This window comes from Scylla paramamosain, chromosome 6 (genome assembly GCF_035594125.1).
Source record: "Scylla paramamosain isolate STU-SP2022 chromosome 6, ASM3559412v1, whole genome shotgun sequence".
NCBI lineage: Eukaryota > Metazoa > Arthropoda > Malacostraca > Decapoda > Portunidae > Scylla > Scylla paramamosain.
Genome location: NC_087156.1, coordinates 21,197,851 through 21,220,590, shown reverse-complemented (window position 1 = coordinate 21,220,590; position 22,740 = coordinate 21,197,851). Strand labels below are relative to the sequence as shown.

The 22,740-nt window shown below is 36.7% G+C and overlaps 1 protein-coding gene across 9 annotated transcripts in view; it reads right to left on the bottom strand.

Moving 5' to 3' along the window:
• LOC135101386 (YTH domain-containing protein 1-like) overlaps positions 1-22,740 on the bottom strand; it is a 91,888-nt gene that overhangs the window by 67,697 nt on the left and 1,451 nt on the right. For 8 of the 9 annotated variants that reach the window (XR_010269248.1, XR_010269246.1, XR_010269247.1 and 5 more), the window contains exons 3-9: positions 17,446-17,622; positions 14,244-14,387; positions 8,951-9,034; positions 8,512-8,757; positions 7,083-7,200; positions 5,134-5,218; positions 3,325-3,536 (exon numbers count right to left, since the gene is read on the bottom strand). Coding sequence is in view for 4 of the 9 variants with exons in the window: in XM_064005304.1 (XP_063861374.1) it covers positions 3,325-3,536; positions 5,134-5,218; positions 7,083-7,200; positions 8,512-8,757; positions 8,951-9,034; positions 14,244-14,387; positions 17,446-17,622 (1,066 nt within the window). In the remaining 5 variants the exon portion in view is untranslated. Of the gene's footprint in view, positions 1-2,060; positions 3,537-5,133; positions 5,219-7,082; positions 7,201-8,511; positions 8,758-8,950; positions 9,035-14,243; positions 14,388-17,445; positions 17,623-22,740 lie in introns of all 9 variants that reach the window. The other variant, XR_010269250.1, reaches the window with a different exon arrangement.

The following is a 22,740-nucleotide window of genomic DNA, read 5'->3' as shown; positions in this document are numbered from 1 at the left end:
GGAACTAAAACAACCAATATTAATAGTTGGAAAAGACTCTAGAATATTATCACTTTTTCCAGACTGATTTTGATACTCTTGTCAATTAATCTCGCAACCACAAGCACAAAACTCCATAACCTGATTCCAAACTAACTAGAGTAGTTGGCAATTAAGAAACATTTCTAGTATTGTTTTGAAAACTCTTGAAAACAATTGTTTCACTGCATACATTTCCAGCATATCTACAACTCCTTGATCTTGTGCATCAAACTGAGGAGGTGAGGCTTCCCAGAGCTGTTCCCAGAGACCGGCAAAATCCGTTCACATGCCTCTCTGAAGAAAGGCTCTCACCTGCCTGTACACTCCAACTACTAGAGATTAGAGAATGTACAGCACCAACTACAAATAGAAAAATTATAAATATATATATATATATACATATATATATATATAAATAAATAAATAAATAAATATATATATATATATATATATATATATATATATATATATATATATATATATATATATATATATATATATATATATATATTCAATGTTGACTGTTTTGGCAGGAAAACTATAAAGCATTGACCAGCTGGTCACTTTGGCAGATACATGAGACACTTCAGAACTGCCAACCTGTGTGAAGAGTGCTGCTGGTGTTGGGTTCTCCTAACACCATGTCATGTCTCCTTTCCCGAGTTTAAAAAATGCATTTGCAAAGTTAGTAAGAGGAGACATGAAGTGGGCCTTGGTCTTGGGATTTACTAACACCAACTTTTAAAAAATCGGGCCTGAGTCTCCACTGGGTGACTTCTAGCACATGAATCTTTTTCTAGGAAACTCCATTCCTAATGAATTTTTTTTTTAAATGTTGACATAAACATGCAGAGTTGCTAACTGAATGTCCACACAAACACAATTCATTGACATTTAAGAAGAAAAGAGTAATCTTTGTTCCAAAGTAGAGATGGCAAACTCAGACTGTTAAATTACTTGTTTCTACATGGCCATATTACAACCTTCTCATACTTGTATCAGCAAGTGAAAATTTTCCTTTTCCACATAGACCCTAAACTTCCTTCTGAGATAACTACTAACATACCATGCTTCATACTGATAATGAGACTAAATAAAAAGAAAGCAGCATAGTAGACATACTTCATGTCTCAAACCAAATAATTTGACGACTGGCATCTACCTTAAACAGTAATCAGTGAGAGCTGCCCTTGCTTCACTTCCACATAATTATTTTATAGTATCTGCAGAAGTAATTACATTAGACACTCATATGAAGCAAGGCCTTTCAGGAAAATAACAAAAACAGTGCTGTTCACAGAAAACATGTAGTTTTAGAATAAAAAAAAAAGCACTGCTTGGGAACTAATCTGTATGCTGAATACACTGTTCCTCTATAAGTACAACATTTCACTGAAAATTTTTCACAAGGTCTTGAGATATTATTCCCATTACCACTTATCAACCATTCTGCATTAAATGGTCTTGAATTTATCCTCAAATTCAACCTCAATGCTGTGAAAATGAGACAGACAGACATACAGACTGAGCAGTCTTAAAAACACAGATATGATATATATAGAGAAAATGAGTAATTATTATGTTCAGTTCACGGCTGAGAGAGCATAGAGTGGAGTCCCAGTCTAACCAGAAATGATTTGGGTTTGGCTCCTTTCATGCTGTAGGTCCTATTTATCTACCAGAAAATATTCATGTGATGTAAGCTGAAGATTTGTGGCCTCACAGCCTGACAGGAGCAGGGTAGCAACCCTGGCCTCCTGGTGGAGCAAAAGGCCAAGAATTCTGGCCCCATGTGTGCGTATGTGTTGTGTGCCTCAGTGTTTAGTTTGTGTGTGTGTGTGTGTGTGTGTGTGTGTGTGTGTGTGTGTGTGTGTGTGTGTGTGTGTGTGTGTGTGTGTGTGTGTGTGTGTGTGTGTGTGTGCTGCAACATGTACAGTATTTACTTTGATGTCATTTTTCATAACAGTATTGCTTCTGAACCATAAGAAGCTTAACTCTGCTAAAACCATGAAAATAATAAACTTTTATACTATACTCACCACTTGAAGATGGTGTGTTGTGAAGATGGTAGGAGAGGATAAGAATGGATGGCAGGGATTTGCCGTCTTGCCGTCTTGAACGCAACGTAATATAATGCACCGATATTTCACTTATTTCACTTTGATCACTTATCACTTTCACTATTCACTTCTCACTCACTAATCATCCCCTTCACTATTTCATTAGCCAGGCAATGATTCTCTTTCATCTCAACAAATCAGTACTGGGCTTTAGCCGCCTAAAATCTTTGTGGTAAACTTTATGGCACACTTAGTCCTGAATGCTTGATCGAGTCCATGCAAGATACTACCTTACCAAAAAGTTTATGACCATTACCTTACAGCTAAGCCGAGTCCATATGCTTGGGCCTGGCTCTGTGTCAACCTGCTAGTGAGTGTCACCTACTGCTGGTACGTGGACTTGAGCCAACCACTCACTACTTCACACAAAGTCCATATACAACTACTGGTAGGAGTCCCTCAATATATACTGATAGGTAAGTCCACAGGGTGTAAATATTTACCAGCTTTGTCTACCTTTTTAAGTTCTAATTATCAAAAGAATTCCTAGTCTATGTCTGCTCTTTAGAACCAAGTAACCAAGTTCTTCATGACTGGTGTTATGCAAGAACTGATGAGATACGCACTGCACTGGTATGTTTGTGTGCTGGGTGTGTCACTCACTAGCCAGGTTGTGTGAGAGAGAAAAGGGACAGAGTCCTGTGAGAGGATAGAAGTCCTCAGCACCGGGATGAGAGACAGAGCGGTAACAAGACACGGTGTGAGTGAGTGGGGCTGGACCACTGTCTCACACTATTACCCTCATACCAGCAGTAGTGGTTGCGGCACCACCACCACCACGGAACAGATAGTGAGTCCTCATAACTGCACTGTTGGAGCCAGAGAAGGTCCTGATTTGCTTACTGCCACTGTTACACAAGTAAGACATTTGTCACTGTGTACTTCAGCAAAACATCCTCAACCAGGGTTTGCAAGCAGTTTCTGTGTTGTGTTTTGTATTAGGAAATTGATGTGTACAGGAGTGAGCTTCAAAATATAGGAATTAGTGTTAGTAAATGAAGTGAGTATTTGTTGGTAAGCAAGCATAGGATAAGACTGAAGGAATAAGGTTGTCAAGGGAAGTGGTGTTTGCTGCTCTAGTTGAAAAATGTGCTGAAGTTCCACATGTGTAGGTATCAGTGACAGTTTTGACAAAATGCAGGCCTCTCCTTTTCGAGACTCAACCCTGGTGGAAGTGACGCACCTGAAGCCAACGTCCCCACGGCCTCTGAAGCTTCCACGTTCTCTAGGGCGGCCCCTGCGGTCTCCGGGTGACTGTAGTGGCCGACGAAGTGGACCTCTGGCACGGGCCACTCTTGAAGCACGTTTACTTTTGTGCAAAACTGGCGTGAGATTTATTCCTTCATCTTTAGGAAATAACCGACACAGCTCCTCTGCTACACGGGGCTCTATTTCCTGCAAATTCCAAACCATATATACTTCTATAACCAATAAATAGTATCATGTAAGTCATGTGAACCATGGAGATCTAGGAAGGAAATATGTACTTTTTAATAATGCAGAAACAAAGAATCTCCAGCTTCAAAATAATAGTAAGTTTCTATAGTGCCACATGTTTTTTTCTTTAATCTAGAAACAGCAATTCCTGGGCTTTAACTCAACTAAAACCAATAATAATCACATTATAATTAATATGCTAACATATCCAAAATCATGAAACCAAATTAAAGTGACTATATAAAATATTTATCTACATGTAATGCATGAACTTGTGAGAGTATCTATGAGATGGAAACAGGCATTCAAAGTACTTTATGTGGAAACTAATGCCTGTCACTATATTTCACACTTTTTTTTTCTTATTAAACTGCTAATGTTTACCACAATTCTTTGCTATGTGAACAAGTGTTAAACGATCTATGCCCAACCAAGGATTTGAACCTATGAATTGTCAGCCAAACACACAAGCCACTACACCATCACAGTATAATTAAATATGTACCAGACAGAGATTCCAATTAATAGAGGGTGGTGGAAACACACTATTGCATTTTGTATCCACAGAAAAATAAATAATTAAATAAATAAGTAAATAAATAAATAAATAAATAAATAAATAAATAAATAAATAAATAAATAAAATAATAATAATAATAATAATAATAATAATAATAATAGAGGAGTTGTTCAGTTCTCAGCTTCCTTACTTTTTTTCACTATAGATTGTACAGGATGCAATGGCCATATTCTTCCAACTCAGCCATAGGCTGCAATGCCAGGCCATATTTTTTATTAACACAGCAGGACAATGTGATAGCTCAGGATATTAAAAGCTCTACTTTGAAGTGCTTTGTGTCCTCTACAATTAAGTGAACATACACATGTAGTCTCTTGGTAATATGAAAAAAAAAGTACGTCATAGACACAAAATACAACCCAAAAAACTGTGCTATTAAATAAAGAGAACTGCCATTATCAACATGCCTGTTAAGAACTGGTTGTGTCCATTGCAGACAGAACATCCTCATGTATTGTACATTTTATTTTATAAGGCATTATTATTAAGATCATACTATTTTCTAGAGCAAAAATTAATATCTGAACTATCATCACATAACATGATTAATGCTACAATTGCTCAAAATGAACTAGTATTCATCAGAAGCTGATATGATGAACCTAGTCATTCAGCTGGTCAAGTATGGTTTCTTTGGTTGACTGCTCTTGAATGACATATTAAGCAAACCACTGTACTGTGCTCATTTAACATAAAACAAATCTACCTACCACATACATGTTAAAGGTACTGAGATGTTCAATGGATAGCTAGACTCAAATTATTACTGACAGGCATTAATTTCAACATAGTGTGAAAGGTGACCTCATCCCAACATACTCCAAATCCTCTGAATATAATGTGGTTTTTATAAGCATTCCTTAGGCAAGTAATCTTACATTAAGATTGTTAAATTACAAAAAGATGTTTCAAACTGCTATCTCAATTGCAGGTAAAAACATCTTTCCAAGGTTACAAACAACACGAAAAACAAACCTGACCATCTCTGCCAATCTTTACTGGTTTGCCTTCATTCCAGGGATTGTAAAGGTGCTGTGTCTTGGTGAAGGATAAATCTCTCCTAAAAATGCAAAAGAGAAAATCTTATCAAAAACCAAAAAGATCATATATTTTTTTTACTAATTTAACATATCTTATATAAACACTATTTTGCGCACAAATAAAATTATCACTTGAAATAATATTCTATTAGGAAAAATAGTGAGGCCAGATATCCACAGAAAAATAGGGAGAAAACATGAGGGAAAAGGGAAATTATCAAAACAGTAATAAATGCCTTAGTCTTTAGGATTAGAAATTACCAAGAAACTATAGAGAGCTCCATATAAAGCTCTGAAGAAAAATTAAACAGATTATGCTGCTTAGTGAGCAGTGGTCCAAGAATGTGTGAGAAGTTTGGAGCTAAAAGGATATGGTGCTTAAACACATCCCAACACCAGTCTTGCGATGTGCTTCACTTCTTGAACTATAGTATTTTGTGGTATTTTGTTAATAACTTTTGATTGACAATATTTTTAAATTTCTACATACTGTGGAACCTCAGTTACCAAACATCTGCCTTTTCGAACAGCTCAGTTTTCTAACAAAAATTTTTACTCATAATTGCTCTGGTTGCCGTACCATAATTCAGTTTTCGAACAAAATTACTTGATTTTAAATACTACAAGGCATAGCAAAAGCTGCCATTTATTAATAATTTATAGTTTCTATGAATATTTCCTTAATTTTTATATATTTGGAGGAGAGACAGAGGGTAAGACTAATTCAGTCTTTGAAATGAGTTAAAAGTGACCCAGTTGAAGAAGTTGAAGAACCTCAATGTAAACAAACAAGGTCCAGCACTCAGGAGTAATCCCGAGCCTCCTATGGCTCTCTCTCTATGACCCACAAAGCCATCACTACTGCATAACTGCATTTTCTCAGCAGCAAGATATCTAAGTGTTATGATCACCTTCATTTTGGTGGTGAGTGGGTTGCTCCTCTGTTCCACTCTGTTAAGTTTCCCTCACTTGATCAGTGATAAAGAGAATGCCTGCATGGTCTAAACAATATCTTTTGATGAGTTATGTGTCACTAAGATTATTCAATACATCCTTTCTAGATAAAAAATTTCTCTCATAGTACACGTTAAAAAATGTTAGTGTTACCTTCTTAAAACTCTATGCTATCACTGAAAATCTGAGAAAGCCCAATAGATATCTGCATTAAATGAGATTTATCAAATTAACAATGAAAAACAAAACTATTTATATCTAACCTAATTAAATATAATTAAACTTTGATAACAAAAATTATGCCACTACTATATGAAAGTTCAATTATTTAAAAATTAAAGAATAATTTAATCACAAAAAAGTCATGACATTGGACAACAATATATTTCAAAAATATTGTAAATAAATCTAGTGCTACAGTGTGTGTGTGTGTGTGTGTGTGTGTGTGACAGTATAGGCCTGAGTAACAGGCCTGAGAGGTGCCCCAGCAATCCTGGGATTTATATTAAAAGGAGATAATATGAAGACATACATTTCCCCAAGATCCCCTAGACAAGACTAATCAATCACAGAGGAAGATCTTGGTGATCTCTACAACTAGACACAGCTGAACCAGGGTTGGTACCAGTCACCATTCATCCACAAAAAACTCAGATGCCTCTAATAAGCAAATCTAAACTACATCTGTGAATCTTTATCACCACATAGAAAACAGGAATAATGGACTGGTATGAGCAGGTCCCTAGCACAGCACTACCCTCAGGTAATAAAAAAAATAAATAAATAAATAAAAAAAATAAGAACAAATACAGAGAAGGCAAACTCATGTTTCATGAAGAGATCAGTTACCATCAGTAATATTGAAAATAAAGAAAATAATATATTAGTAATTGAAAATAGATTATAATAAAAGAAAGGATATATGACTACCTGGATACCCAATCAAGCTCAAATATTCCACCAAGAGCCCGTGCAGAAAGTCCTGGAGGCAAGACCCATGTGACGGGTGGCAAGTCCCTGCGAGATTCTCCAGCTAGTCTTGCAAATCCTGTGGATAAGATCTTTATTCTTTTTTTTTTTCCACTAGAGATGTGGTGGTAAAGGAGGGGAATATTAGTCAAGGATCACATATCAGTTACATATAGAACATGGCAAACAAGATGGGAGAGTTATACTGCCAAAACATGACAACCTTGGGTGTAAGTGGCAGAGAGAAGTCCTAGGTGTATTACTAAATGTGTGTGTGTGTGTGTGTGTGTGTGTGTGTGTGTGTGTGTGTGTGTGTGTGTGTGTGTGTGTGTGTGTGTGTTCATATAGTACAACATATACTTCTGCTTATAAGGCAACTGGATTATAGGACAACTCAAATTTTTAAAGTGGAAATCTGTGCTATCATCAATATATCACTAAATATTCCACTTGTTCAAATGAATGTACCAAAATACTACAGGATCATGCAAGCAAGACTAGCCTAACAACAGAAAGAACAAAACCATGCATAGGACACTTTAGTAGATACTTTGGTACACTGCTGATAAATTAACAATGCTATTATAAAGTTAAAGAATGTAGACAGAATCACCTTCATAAATGTTAAAGAATGAACCTGAATCAGCTGCTGCTTAACAAATTATATTGCACTGGTGGCTGATCCAGAATAGAGATGGAGACAGCTAGTAAAGGAGTTATGAGGTAGGAGGAAGAGAGGGTAAATGAAATGAATAGTATAAAGTATATAAGAAAGAGTGATTAAAAAAAAATAAATATTGTTTTGAATACGAAGTTGCTGGAGAAGATACATTGTTGTTTCAAGATCTATGGTTGGACATTGCTGTGGATAGAGGAAAAGATGTTGTGAAGCTTAGAATGAATGAGCAGGAGAGGATTATGTGTGAATTACTTTTCCTTTATATCACATCTTGTTTACCACTTAAGATGTGGTCTAGCCAATCTCTTATCTCACACTCACTATATACTGACAGTGAGGATAGAATTCCTAGCATTCCACCACTGCTAGAAAGGTAAGGTCACAACTCCTCTACCTACATATGGTATTTAATCACTATTTGTTGAACAGAGGCTACAGTGTAAAAGAAAATAAACACACATCATTTCCATCTGTCCTAGGAACTCTAAGTTGTGAAATAAGTGCTATTAGCATTACACCACCAGGCTGCACAAACCATGATGGTTGGAACATACAAAAGTTTTGTAAGAGATTCAATGTTAATGCAGAAAAGTGAAATAATGAAAAGTAGTGGTAATGATGATTCCTATTCCTACCACTGTTGATCATAACTATGAAATACTGCATTAAATCACAATACAGAAAGGACACTGAGCATCTGCTGAAACTTACCACAGAATCGCCCACTTTCTTTGATGGAAAATATCAGGATGACATTCCTGGCTTCACGGAAAGCTTGATTTAATTTAGCTTCATTCTGAGGTGGAGTGGACCACACTCCCTTAGTTTTTGAAAGAGAAATGTTATCAGCATTGTTGGATTTCATCAGAAAGAATCTTGCATCTCGGAACATGTAGTTTATTTTTGTTATATAGTCATACTTCTTCTTCACTGGGTGTTCCTTCAAAGTCTTCATTGCTGCAAACAGGAATCTTTGTTATATAGATAACATTTTTTTTCATAGGCACTACAGTCTGATATAAGGGCATAGTTGGTATTTTATCCTTAATACTCAATATATCACAATAAAACTAGGGAATTAAGCCACAATGAAAATAATCACTGCAAATGGAGTCAAATGAGCAAAGACATAAGCTCCAAATATACTTACGATCATCAGCACTCTTCAGAGAAGTCTCGGAGGCACTGCGTTTTCGGTTCCTAATTTCCTCCTTCTCCATGTCATCTTTCTCAACTGAATGAAAAAGAAGCAGGTATAGCATTTTACACTTGGTGTGTTTCCAAATACTGCTATGTATTTCAGCTTTACATGAATCTATTTTTCAAAACTAGGAAATAAAATCTGATATTCAACCCACTATTTTTCTACCCAGGCAACAGAGTGAACATAAATATGTTGTCTGTTTTGTTACTGATAAAATAAATATTTTCTGATTACTCTACAGTCCCCTCTTATTTTGAGTGTGTGTATAATTCACCAAGATCTTAAGGATTGTATGCTCTTTTGATTACCATTAATACCCTCCCAGTACAGAGCCCAATTAGTGGAAAAGGTTGTGACCTTTCACACACTACACACCCCACCCATTTGTTCAAGGATGGAAACTGCTCTCTCTTAAGTGAACACCACTGCAACTTGCCAGGATGTAAACCTGTCTGTCAAGTGACAGGCAAGGATGTTAACTGTGCGCTAGTACTTAATGTGTGTGTGTGTGTGTGTGTGTGTGTGTGTGTGTGTGTATTTACCTAGTTGTATTGTACGAGGCACGACCCAAAGCTCATTTTGTCCTGTCTCCATAACCATATTTATCCAGTTTCTCTTTAAAACATATGTACACTGTTTGCCAAAACCACCTCTTTCTTCAAATCATTCCAGATTTCAATAGTTTGATACAGGAAGCTATATTTCTTGAAGTCACTCAAACACCCACTCTTTATTTTCTTCCCTTGTCCCCTTGTCCATCTCTCTCCCTCCTCCATCTATGGTACCAAGTCATTTCTGTCTATTCTTTCTATATTGTTTGCAAATTTGTACATTGTTATCAGGTCTCTTCTTTCTCTTCTCTCTTGTAGTGTTGGTAATCCCATCTCTTCAAGTCTTTCTTCATAGTTTCTTTCAATTCTGATACCATCTTTGTCACTATCCTCTGTATTCTTTCAAGTTTCCTTATATCTTTTTTCTATGTGGAACCCGAACTACTACTGCATATTCCAATTTAGGTCGTATCATGCTTGTTATAATTTTCTTCATAATTTTTTTATCTAAATAATTAAATGCCATCCTAATGTTTATTAACAAGCTGCATGTAGAGCCAAATATTCTGTTTATGTGCCTTTCTGGTGATAGTGTGTCCTGGATCATTACTTCCAAATCTTTTTCTTCATTATTTTTCATTATTATTTCTCCTCCCATTTTGTAAGTCCATGAAGGTCTCTTTCTACTTTTTCCTATTTCCAACACATGGCATTTTCTTGCATTAAATTCTAGTTTCTAGGCTTCATGCATGTATTTTGTTAATATCCTTTTGTAATTCCTTGCAGTCATTTTCATCCTTATCCATATTTTCACTATTTTTGCATCCTCAGCAAAAAGGTTTATATGACTAGTTAGATCCTCTGCCATATCATTTACATATATTTGAAACATAATATTTGCCAACACAGATCCTTGCGGTACCCCACTTGTCACTTCACACTAAATGCTGGATTCATGTAAAAGCTCTAGGCTTTCATCTGCAGAGTCATCATTACTGTCAGTCATGTATCAAATTAAAATAATTAAATAACTGAATTAAATAGCTACTTAAGCTAACATCATAGTGTAATGACTCAACATACAAATCCACATCCCTATCAGTCAAGCCAATTAGGTGACTGTCCAAACTCACTTGAGCCTGAGCATTGCCTTACAATACAACATTCACCTTAAAAGACACACAAGTATTTTTCAGAGTATTTTTAGGATAAAAAAAGTGCGTCTTGTAAGCCATAAAATACGATACTCTTGCATTAAAGCTCAGTAAATTTGTGACACAGGATCTCCTTTTCTTGAATCCAAATTAATTTTCTGTAATTATCTTTTCATCTTGTAAATATTTCACCCATCTATCTTTAATTACTATTTCACAAAGCTTACTTACAATATTTGTTAGTGACACTAGTCTGTAGTTTAATGGTTTCATTTTTCCATTTGTATATTGGGACTATGTTAGCTCTTTTCCATTCCGTTGGTATTTTTCCTTTCAATGAGCAGTTGATTTATATCCCATATGGGTTCCTCCATTTGTTCTCTGCATTCTTTTAATATCCATTCATTTACTTAATCTGGTCCCATAGCTTTTCTAACATCTAGCTCTTCCAGCAGTTTCTTGATTTCTTGTCTCTTTACTTGTATCTCCTGTATTCCCTCATTCTGTGATACCACTTTCAGTGCCACAAAATCTGTTTCCTTTGTAAAACACAGATTGAAAACTCTCATTCATTAGTTCGCTTATCTCCTCAGTAATTTCATAAATTCTTCCTTTTCTTCTTAACTTGTTTATGTCATCCCTATGTTTCACATGTGTGTGTGTGTGTGTGTGTGTGTGTGTGTGTGTGTGTGTGTGTGTGTGTTTACTTAGTTTACCTAGTTGTATTGTACAGGGTCTGAGTTAAAGCTCATTTGTCCAGTCTCTATATCTACAGTTATCCAATTCCTCTTTAAATTTGCTCACACTGACAGCTGCAACCACCTCTTCACTTAAATTATTCCAGAGATCAATGCTTCAATATGGGAAACAATATTTCTTCATGTGAATGAGACATTTACACTTATCTTTTTCATATAATATTATGTCCTCTTGTACATCTTGTTCCCTCATTTATATGCATCTCCAGAACTTTTCTGTCTATCTTTTCAATAATGGTTTGCTTATTTGTATAGCTGCCGCAAAAAAAAAAGTATACATTTTCACTGGGATAAAAAAGTACACACACGAATATCCGTGTAGTATCTCTTTGCATTCCCGCCACCAGCAGACTGGGTGGAACTAGTGATAATGTTGGTCGGCTAGAGCCCACTTCCATTCATTGTTCATTACCACACCAAGCCTCATGCACCTCCAGCACTTCTACAGAGAGGGTTTCTGTTACACTGCTCCTGAGCACCCCCATTTTCTTCTTGCGCACCAAATTTGACGCGCTACCAGACGCCCCACATTCATTATCATGGGTTATGCACAGCTGTCTCTTCAAGATAAAACCCAGGCCCTCATCCTCCTAGGTGAAGGCTGGTCTGTCATATGCATAGCGGCAGAATTAAAGGTGACAAGGAGGACCATCTACAAGCTAAAAACTGCAGCAGTGAACCTCCCTCCTAGCACGGTACTAGCCAGAAAACCAGGCTCTGGGGCACCAAGGAAGACACCTCCATGCACAGACAAGGTCCTGGCAAGAGAGATGAAGGAAGATCCTTCGATTACAGCTGTCAGCTTGTAAGAGAAACACCCCAACCTCCTGCAGAACATCTTGGTGCGAACTATTCAACATGGCCTTTAGAAGGAATTAAAATTGCCAGCACACCGCGCTGCCAAGAAGCCACTCCTGACGGAGGCTATGAAGAAGCGATGTCTGGATTTCTGCTGGAAATACAAAGAGTGGACATTGGCAGACTGGCAGAAAGTAATGTTCAGCGATGATAGCACGTTCCGGCTGGTCAGGGGCGGCTCCAAGGTCGTGAGGAGGCCCAGTAACGTGTCCCGTTATGATCCTCGCTACACTGTCAAAACAGACAGTATTAAGGTGTGGGGGGCATTCACTGGTCATAAGGGCTCTGCTGGACTCTACTTTCTTCCTAAGAACATGACGATGAAGGCAACTAATTATATTAAGGTCTTGGAGGAGCACATGCTAACACTTTGGAGCATTCATGAAGCGGAATATTTTATGCACAACTTAGCACCAGCATATAAGTCCAAGGCTGTCAAGGAGTTCATGGTGAAAAACAATATTCGTGTTCTCAACTGGCCAGGCAACTCCACAGACCTCAACCCCATCAAAAACAGCTGGCATGTAATGAAGACCAAGCTGGAGAATTTGTGCCCCAGCAACATCAAGAACCTGATGAAGGAGCTGAAAAAGATATGGATCTACTTCGATGCCTCCTACTTCTCCACCCACGCTGCTTCCATGCCCAGGAGGATCCAGAGTGTTCTGAAGTCCAAGGGAAATATGTCCAAATACAAATTGTAATATAAAATTTTAAATAAAACAGCCTTATTTTGTATTCTATAGTTTTACAAACCAAAATGCAGTGATGTATCCCTTTTTTTTTTTTGCAGCAACTGTATATTGTTATCAAGTCTGCCTTTTCTCTTCTCTCTTCCACTGTTATTAATCTCTTTTCTTCCAGTTACTTTTCATAAGTCTTTTCTTTCTTAATTTGGTCTGTTAAAACATACAATATCAGACTTGTTATCCCTTAGTTCCAATATACTTGACACAATCACAATCTGTGTTAGTGTACATAACTTTCAAAATATTACATTCCTTCTCAATCTTGCTATATTTGCTCTCTATTTTTGCTCCTTTTCCCTGGCATTCTTCAACCACCACTTTCTTAACTTTAAATCCACAATTTTCCATATAAATTCTTTCACTTGATCCTGTGTCCTTTCATTTTTTTCCTTTTACTTCTCCCCTCATCTCTCTCAATTTATTCCTCTCATCCTCATTTAGATCACTTCTTATCCATAAATTTTCCATGTCTTCCCTCTCTGACAGTTTCCATGTCCCAGCCATTAAAGTTTCTGCTGCCATTTGTGTACTAAATCTAATTTTAGAGGCTTCACTCCATTTTCAGCATACTTGCCAAGCCTCTGAACTTCCTCAATTTGCTCCATTATATCTTCCCTTCCCTCACTCACTACCACTGCTACTATCTCCTTTATTCTCTAAAGTTTCTATCTTTATCTTATAGTTTTAAAGAATAATTTTTTTCTTTATCACCAAATATCACAACACCCATCTTATGTACTGTATCCCTTACTATTTGCTCTTTTCCTTTATTATCCAAATCATTTTTTTTCAATCTGCTTATCATGTTCTTCCTTTTGTTGTCTCAATATTTCCTTCGTATCAATCTTTTGTCTTCTCTCTTCCTTCCAGCTATGGGCTTCTGGTTTTCATCATATCTTGCATTTTATTTCTCATGACATCCTCACTCCATTTATTTTCCTTCTCAAGTCAAATGAGGAGCTTAGCTCCTCATTTTCCCTCTTTAAAGTCATAATCTCAGTCTTGATTTTATTATTCTGATCCACAAGTTTCTGTACCTCTTCTCTTAATTGTGTGTGTGTGTGTGTGTGTGTGTGTGTGTGTGTGTGTGTGTGTGTGTGTGTGTGTGTGTGTGTGTGTGTGTGTGAATGTTATCAAAATCACAGAAAAAATTAAATGTACACACTGACCTGATGATTCCCTTGAAATAGAGGATGTCCTAGAGGCATCACTCATAGATGGTTCATCATCGGAAAGCTTATGGTCAGAGGAAGCTTCACTTCGTGTGTCAAACTCCATGTCTCCATCACCCTCAATCACTTTGTCTCCTTCTTCTGTCACACACAAAAAGTCTGTATGAATTAATCTTTAGCCATGTATATTTTTACTAACACAAAATTCATGCACATGAATGCCTCCCACAAATTTAGAATCACACAAGTTTAGAAATCTCTCAAGATTTCTAAGAATAGCTACCCTAGAGGCAGAAATGGTCAGACAGAATAATCTTCTTAAAGATTTACTCCCCAAGAGGAGTCTAAACATTCTTATATAAGTATATTACAGTGGTACCTTAGGTTGCTGGTTTAATCAAAGGCTACATGTAATCCAAAACATAGTTTCCCAAAGAAGATAATGGAAATTCTATTAATCTTCTCTACACCACAAAAAACTGTTAATATAAAAATGAATTAATATGATATTTCATGCAGAATGAAAGTCATTTTCCTTGCAAATAACAATGATAAATTATATAAAAGACAAATCAAAGAAATAAAGTAAACAATGAAGACAAATCAAACGGGTATATACTTGCAAGCTCAATATGTATGTCATGACCACATTTTTTTTTCTATGATTTTTTTAAGTTTCTTACTTGCATCATTCTTGGCAGCCAGCTTCTTCAGTGACATCATGGGTTACGTAAATACAGTAAACTTTATGTAAAAGCACAAATAACACACTGAAGAACATAAATGAACAAGGATAAGACTGCACAACTATTTCTCCCATGACAACACTGTGCTAAGAGTGAGAGCAAACGTAGCTGGGCATTTTTGTTTTCAGCTTATTGCCTGACAGAAAACAAAGGCCACGTCCTCTGCCTGTTCAAACAGGTGCTCGTAGTGAGTCCTCAATCATAACCCACAGTACTATGAAAATATCTTTTATTCATATCCAAGTTACTCATAACCAGAGACACTTGTAACACAAGGTACCACTATATTTCAGAAAAGGCATAAAATGAAGCAAAAATTAAGGAAAATTCCAGCAGCATAAACTGATAATTAAAAAATGTGTCAAACAGTCAAATAGTGAGTGCAATACACAATACATAAAAGAAGGTTACAAAGGATTGATGGATGAACATACAGAGTCTATGGAATGAGATGAAGAAAAGGGAGGATTCAGGAAAGAAAAGGTTGTGTGGATCAGAGGAGTATTTGCTTACAATACTGCCACTGTATATAAGTGTCACAGGATCATTTGTAAGTCATGAAAGAGAAAAAATGTCCATGGATGTTGTGAGACGTTTAGATTCTGTCAACATCAATGTATGGATTAGCAACCTGCATATGGAATATGGCACAGCAATCAAAACTGCATGCTATGAAAATGAGTTATCTGAGAGGGGCATATGTAAAAGTATAGTATATAAGCAAAGTTGAAGATGCTAAATGCTAATATGAGAGGAAGGCCACTTGGAATGTAGAAGAGGAGTTCATGTGTGAAAGACATGTTAGTAGAAGCCAAGTGCAAGCAACAAAGGAATGTTTGGATAGGGAGAGGTGAAGACTCGTCTGTCACGGCCACCCATTGGGTAATGAAGAGATCTCAGAGAAATAGATTTAAGAAAGGATGAAAAATGTATGCAGCTTTCATGGATCTGGAGTAAAAATATGATAGGGTGGATAGAAAAGCCTATATGGTATATAGGGGCAGCTGCTGGCAGGAATTAAGGTTTTTATATGGATAAAAGTGCATGTGTGAGGGTAGAGGGGGAGTTGTGAGAGTTTAGCTGTAGGAAAAGGAGTGAGACAAGGATATGTGGTGTCTCTGAGGTTAGAGAGGTGAGAGAAGGGTGAGAGATGAAACCTAAAGTTGAAACATTGGTGTAAGGCTGAAAAGGAACAGAGTAGGATTGGCTGAAGTAGCATGACTGCAGATATGACTGTCTTACTAGTGGAGAAAGGAAAATTCAGAGTGGTGGGTCATTTCTATAGGGTATGTGAAATAGAAACTGAAGGTGAATATTGGAAAAAAAGTAGGTTGATAATGTATGAGAAGAAAGATGTGGAGATGTATGATTTTAAGATACCTTTCAGGGTGAGTATGTCAGCAGTAGAAAGGTGTGAGGTGAGGAGAAAGAATGGAAGAATTGGGTTTAAATATCTGAGAACAGTGCTAGATGAAAATATGGAGATGAATAGAGATAAGAGAGAGGGCTTTGACATGTAGGGATTGTAGGTATTTCATAGGATCACTTCCATAAGTCATGAAAAGGGATAATGTGACTGTGGATATAAAAAGAAATTTACGAAGTAGTATACTCTTGCCAACACTGATGTATGGCTCAGCATTGGATGTAGCATAGGGCACGACAATCAAGAGTGTGCATTGTGGAAATTATTTATTTGAAAGGGGCATGTAAAGATAGGAGGGTGAGAGCAATTAATGGATATAAAAGATGCAGAATGAGGGTCTGTGCAAGTGGTGTAAATTGTGGCATGGTGGAAAGGGTGAAGAGGGACACACAATACCCTAAGATGGTGGTATGGCCATACTTAGAGAGAGAGAGAGAGAGAGAGAGAGAGAGAGAGAGAGAGAGAGAGAGAGAGAGAGAGAGAGAGAGAGAGAGAGAGAGAGAGAGAGAGAGAGAGAGAGAGAGAGAGAGAGAGAGAGAGAATGCCAATTGAGATGGAAAGATTGGATAAAGAAATACTTTTGCATTAGGAGAATTAAGAAAAAACAAGGGAATGATTGAATAGGAAAAGGCAAAGTTCTTCTGCCATGGCTGTCCCCTTGGGGAATGTTACCAGAGGGAGCAAGAGAGATACATAGATAGGTAGATTATAAAGTTATATACTCGTAAGTGAAAGAGCAGAAAGCATGAACTGCTAAATGGTTATTTGAATAAGGTTATTTTGTTTTAACAGAAAGATATTAAAGACATTCAATTATATGTCAAATAATTCAGTCAAACAATTATATGGAGATCAACTCTTAATTTAAGAGAAGAATGAAAGATATGAAAGCAACAGATATTAATGAGAAAAAGAAAAAACACAAATGAAGATTTATTTTTCCTTTTCTTTGACAACTGGAATGATGTATGACTAGAATGATGATGGATCCAATTAAATTGGTATTAAGAATCCCAGAATAACTAACCACCCTCAATTTCTTTCTTGACAGGTTTGGTCTTCTTCTTGTTCTCTCGCTTAATTCGAATAGCTTCCTGTTTCTCCTTTAATTTGGCTCTTTTGATTGCAGCTTCCTTGGTCTCCTCTTTTTTCACCTTTACCGCAGCATCTTTGGTTGTTTCAACTGTTTTTTTCCGACGTTTATCTGAAGTGAAACAAAAAGTTAAATTCCAACCACCTGCAATCAACTGTTGTAGAGACTAAAAGTTTTTGCTCAATAATCCTTTACAGACAAGGAAATGGCAAGAAATTGCTGCCTTCACAGACAAGGAAATTGTTAGACTGGATGTCACAGGCAAAGACTGATCATGTACATCTTCAGCTGATTCTTCCTGACTCCTATTCGTCTCTTATGTAATGTGTTTTGTTATGCAATGTTTTCTTGCAATTATAAATTTCACTTCCTGCTGTAATGTCTACAGTGATAGATGACAGACAGCCTGTAGTTCTCATTCATGGCAATCCATATAACAAAGCAAAGACATCTTGCTTGTACCCACATAACAATTATTTACGAGATGTATTAGGTACTGTGGCACTCTGACAAGACTTAAATTATACATATACTTTCAGATTAATTAGAAAGAGAACTTAAATATTTTTGGATTAACCATTATGGTATTGCCAGAATGATTCCATGTTACTACTAGTTTCACCAACTTTGAACATTTTCATTCTTTAAATTGACTCATAGCAACAAAAATCAAAGAAAACAACATTTATTAGACTTGTTGAGGGTTGGAATGAGGGTTGGAAGTGGCTAGAACCTAATGCTGTACCTTTCTCTTCATTCACCTCCACTTACCAGGCTTAGGGAGGTGTGACAGCATCACTTATAACCAATATACAAAGAATATATATATATATATATATATATATATATATATATATATATATATATATATATATATATATATATATATATATATATATATATATATATATATATATATATATATATATATATATATATATATATACACAGGGTGTCCCATAAGTTTCCATACATATGGTATCATGAATGCCATTACAAGCATAAATCCAGAGGTGTTTGAACATGTTCTTCAGCAGTGGAGGACACACATTGAAATGTGTTTTCAACACAAAGGCAGTCATGTAGACCATATTATATAAATAAAAAAAAAAAATTCTATAATTCTATTTCTTATAATTTTTCCTATGCATGGAAACTTATGGAACACCCCCTCTCTCTCTCTCTCTCTCTCTCTCTCTCTCTCTCTCTCTCTCTCTCTCTCTCTCTCTCTCTCTCTATATATATATATATATATATATATATATATATATATATATATATATATATATATATATATATATATATATATAGACTTCTAGCATCTAGCCAAAAATATCTCCAATAACTTTGCTTCTTCTTCTTTCCCTCCTTTATTTCAACCAGATGGCACCACTGCTGTCACATCTATTTCTAAAGCTGAACGCTTTGCTCAAACTTTTGCTAAAAACTCTACCTTGGATGACTCTGGGCTTGTTCCTCCCTTTCCTCCACCCTCTGACTACTTCATGCTACCTAATAAAATTCTTCACAATGATGCTTTCCATGCCCTCACTGACCTAAACCCTCAGAAGGCTTATGGACCTGATGAGGTTCCTCCTATTGTTCACTGAAACTATGCCTCCGTGTTTACACCTTGCCTAGTCAAACTCTTTCAACTCCATCTGTCAACATCTACCTTTTCTTCTTCATGGAAGTTTGCCTACATTCAGCCTGTTCCTAAAAAAGGTGATCGTTCTAATCCCTCAAACTACCGTCCTCTTGCTTTAATTTCCTGCCTATCTAAAGTTTTTGAATCTATCCACAACAGGAAGATTCTTGAACATCTATCACTTCACAATCTTCTATCTAATCGCCAATATGGGTTCCGTCAAGGCTGCTCTACTGGTGATCTTCTGGCTTTCCTTACTGAGTCTTGGTCATCCTCTTTTAGAGATTTTGGTGAAACTTTTGCTGTTGCCTTGAATATATCAAAAGCTCTGGCACAGAGTCTGGCACAGAGCTTTGATTTCCAAATTACTCTCCTATGGCTTCTATCCTTCTCTCTGTAATTTCATCTCAAGTTTCCTTTCTGACTGTTCTATTGCTTCTGTGGTAGACAGTTACTGTTCTTCTCTTTAATCTATTAACAGTGGTGTTCCTCAGGGTTCTGTCCAGTCACCCACTCTCTTCTTATTATTCATCAATGACCTTCTAAACCAAACTTCTTGTTCTGTCCACTCCTACACTGATGATACCAACCTGCACTTTTCCACGTCTTTTCATAGGCGTCCAACCCTTCAGGAAGTAAACATTTCATGCAGGGAAGCCACAGAACGCCTGACTTCTGATCTTCCTAAAATTTCTGATTGGGGCAGAGCAAACTTGGTATTGTTCAATGCCTCGAAAACTCAATTCAATATTATGAGGCCATTTTCTTCTATTAAACTTGGCCAATGTTAAATGAAATCATAGTTTAATATAAATTACCCAACATGGACATATCAAAGGCTTTTGATATGTCCAAGGCAACAGCAAAAGTTTCACCAAAATCCTCTTTTAGAGATTTTGGTGAAACTTTTGCTGTTGCCTTGGACATATCAAAAGCCTTTGATAGAGTCTGGCACAAAGCTTTGATTTCCAAACTACCCTCCTGCGTTTTCTATCCTTCTCTCTGTAACTTCATCTCAAGTTTCCTTTCTGACCGTTCTATTGCTGCTGTGGTAGACAGTCACTGTTCTTCTCCTAAATCTATTTACAGTGGTGTTCCTCAGGGTTCTGTCCTGTCACCCACTCTCTTCTTATTATTCACTAATGATCTTCTAAGCCAAACTTCTTGTCCTATCCACTCCTACGCTGATGATACCACCCTGCACTTTTCCACGTCTTTTCGTAGGCGTCCAACCCTTCAGGAGGTAAACATATCACGCAGGGAAGCCACAGAACGCCTGACTTCTGATCTTTCTAAAATTTCTGATTGGGGCAGAGCAAACTTGGTATTGTTCAATGCCTCAAAAACTCAATTCCTCCATCTATCAACTCGACACAACCTTCCAGACAATTATCCCCTCTTCTTCAATGACACTCAACTGTCCCTCTCTTCTACACTGAACATCCTCAGTCTGTCCTTTACTTATAATCTGAACTGGAAACTTCACATCTCTTCTCTAGCTAAAGCAGCTTCTATGAAGTTAGGTGTTCTGAGACGTCTCTGCCAGTTTTTCTCACCCCCCCAGCTGCTAACTCTGTACAAGGGCCTTATCCGTCCATGTATGTTTCACATGTCTGGGGGGGTTCCACTCAAACTGCTCTTCTAGACAGGGTGGAATCAAGAGCTTTTCGTCTCATCAACTCCTCTCCTCTAACTGACTGTCTTCAGCCTCTCTCTCACCGCCGCAATGTTGCATATCTAGCTGTCTTCTACCGCTATTTTCATGCTAACTGCTCTTCTGATCTTGCTAACTGCATGCCTCCCCTCCTTCCGCGGCCTCGCTGTACAAGACTTTCTTCTTTCTCTCACCCCTATTCTGTCCACCTCTCTAATGCAAGAGTTAACCAGTATTCTCAATCATTCATCCCTTTCTCTGGTAAACTCTGGAATTCCCTGCCTGCTTCTGTATTTCCACCTTCCTACGACTTGAATTCCTTCAAGAGGGAGGTTTCAAGACACTTATCCACCAATTTTTGACCACTGCTTTGACCCTTTTATGGGACTGGCATTTCAGTGGGCATTTTTTTTTATTAGATTTTTGTTGCCCTTGGCCAGTATCCTTCCTACATAAAAAAAAAAAAAAAAAAAAGTTTTTCACATAAAAATCATAAGTAAGTTTAATCAGATCTCTTACATTAAAGAAACTAAATTACTTTGCATTAAAAAGAATTAAGCTCATGAAACTTCATAATTACATTTATTGTTATTATAAACAAAAAGACTTTACTTTCTTTTTTTATGCATGTGAATATTTTTGTTGTAAGAGATGGCAATAATTCACTGGTGCCTGAATTGCTGCAGGACTAGTACAGGATCAGTACACTCAATACAGGACCAGTACAGAACCAGTACACTTAGTAAAGACTTTTGTAATACAAGAGATGACAATGATTCACTGGTGCCTGACTTGAGGCAAGATCAGAACACTCATTATAGGTCAAGTAGACTTGATACTTTTCCTATACAACTGCTTCACATCTTTCTTCCTTGTGTGTGTGTGTGTGTGTGTGTGTGTGTGTGTGTGTGTGTGTGTGTGTGTGTGTGTGTGTGTGTGTGTGTGTGTGTGTGTGTATACAGTGGAACCTTGGTTACTGAATCTCTCACTTTCCAAACAACTTGGTTTCTGAACAAAATTTTTAACTCGCAATTGCTTCAGTTGCCATACCATAATTCGGTTTTCGAACAAAGTTTCTTGATTTCAAGTACTACAAGACATAGCAAAAGCTGTCATTTATTACTAATTTATAGTTTCTATAAATATTTCCTTCATTTTTATGTATTAGGAGGAGAGACACAGAGAGTAAGACAGTAATTCAATCTTTAAAATAAGTTAAATGTGATCCTGTTGAAGAAGTTAAAGAACCTCGATGTAAACAAACAAGGTTCAGTGCTCAGGAGTAATCCCAAGCTTCCTGTTGCTCTCTCTATAACCCACAATGCCATTAATACTGCACAACTACATTTTCCCAGTAGCTTTTCCAAGCAGCAAGATGTCCAAGTGTTATGGTCACCTTTATTTTGGCAGGGAGTGGGCTGTTCCTCTCTGTGTCACTCTGTATGTCACTTGATCGGTGACAAAGAGAATGTCTGCATGGTCTAAAGAATATCTTTTGATGAGTTTTGTATCACTAAGTTCATTCAATACATCCTTTCAGGAAAAAAATTTCTAAGCTAGAGATATGAAGCATCGGTCATCATCCACTAAGACATGATGGACAGGTGTCTGAGAATGGATTAATTTTAAATTGTTTTACAATGATTCATTCCTATGGGGAAAATAATTTTGGTTTTCGAACATTTTGGATTATGAACAGCATTCAAGAATTAATTAAGTTAAAACACTGAGGTTTCACTGTGTGTGTGTGTGTGTGTGTGTGTGTGTGTGTGTGTGTGTGTGTGTTTATATATATATATATATATATATATATATATATATATATATATATATATATATATATATATATATATATATATTTTTTTTTTATCATTCAATATTTCACTCTCAACATAACACTTACATAATTCTTAATACAGTTATATTT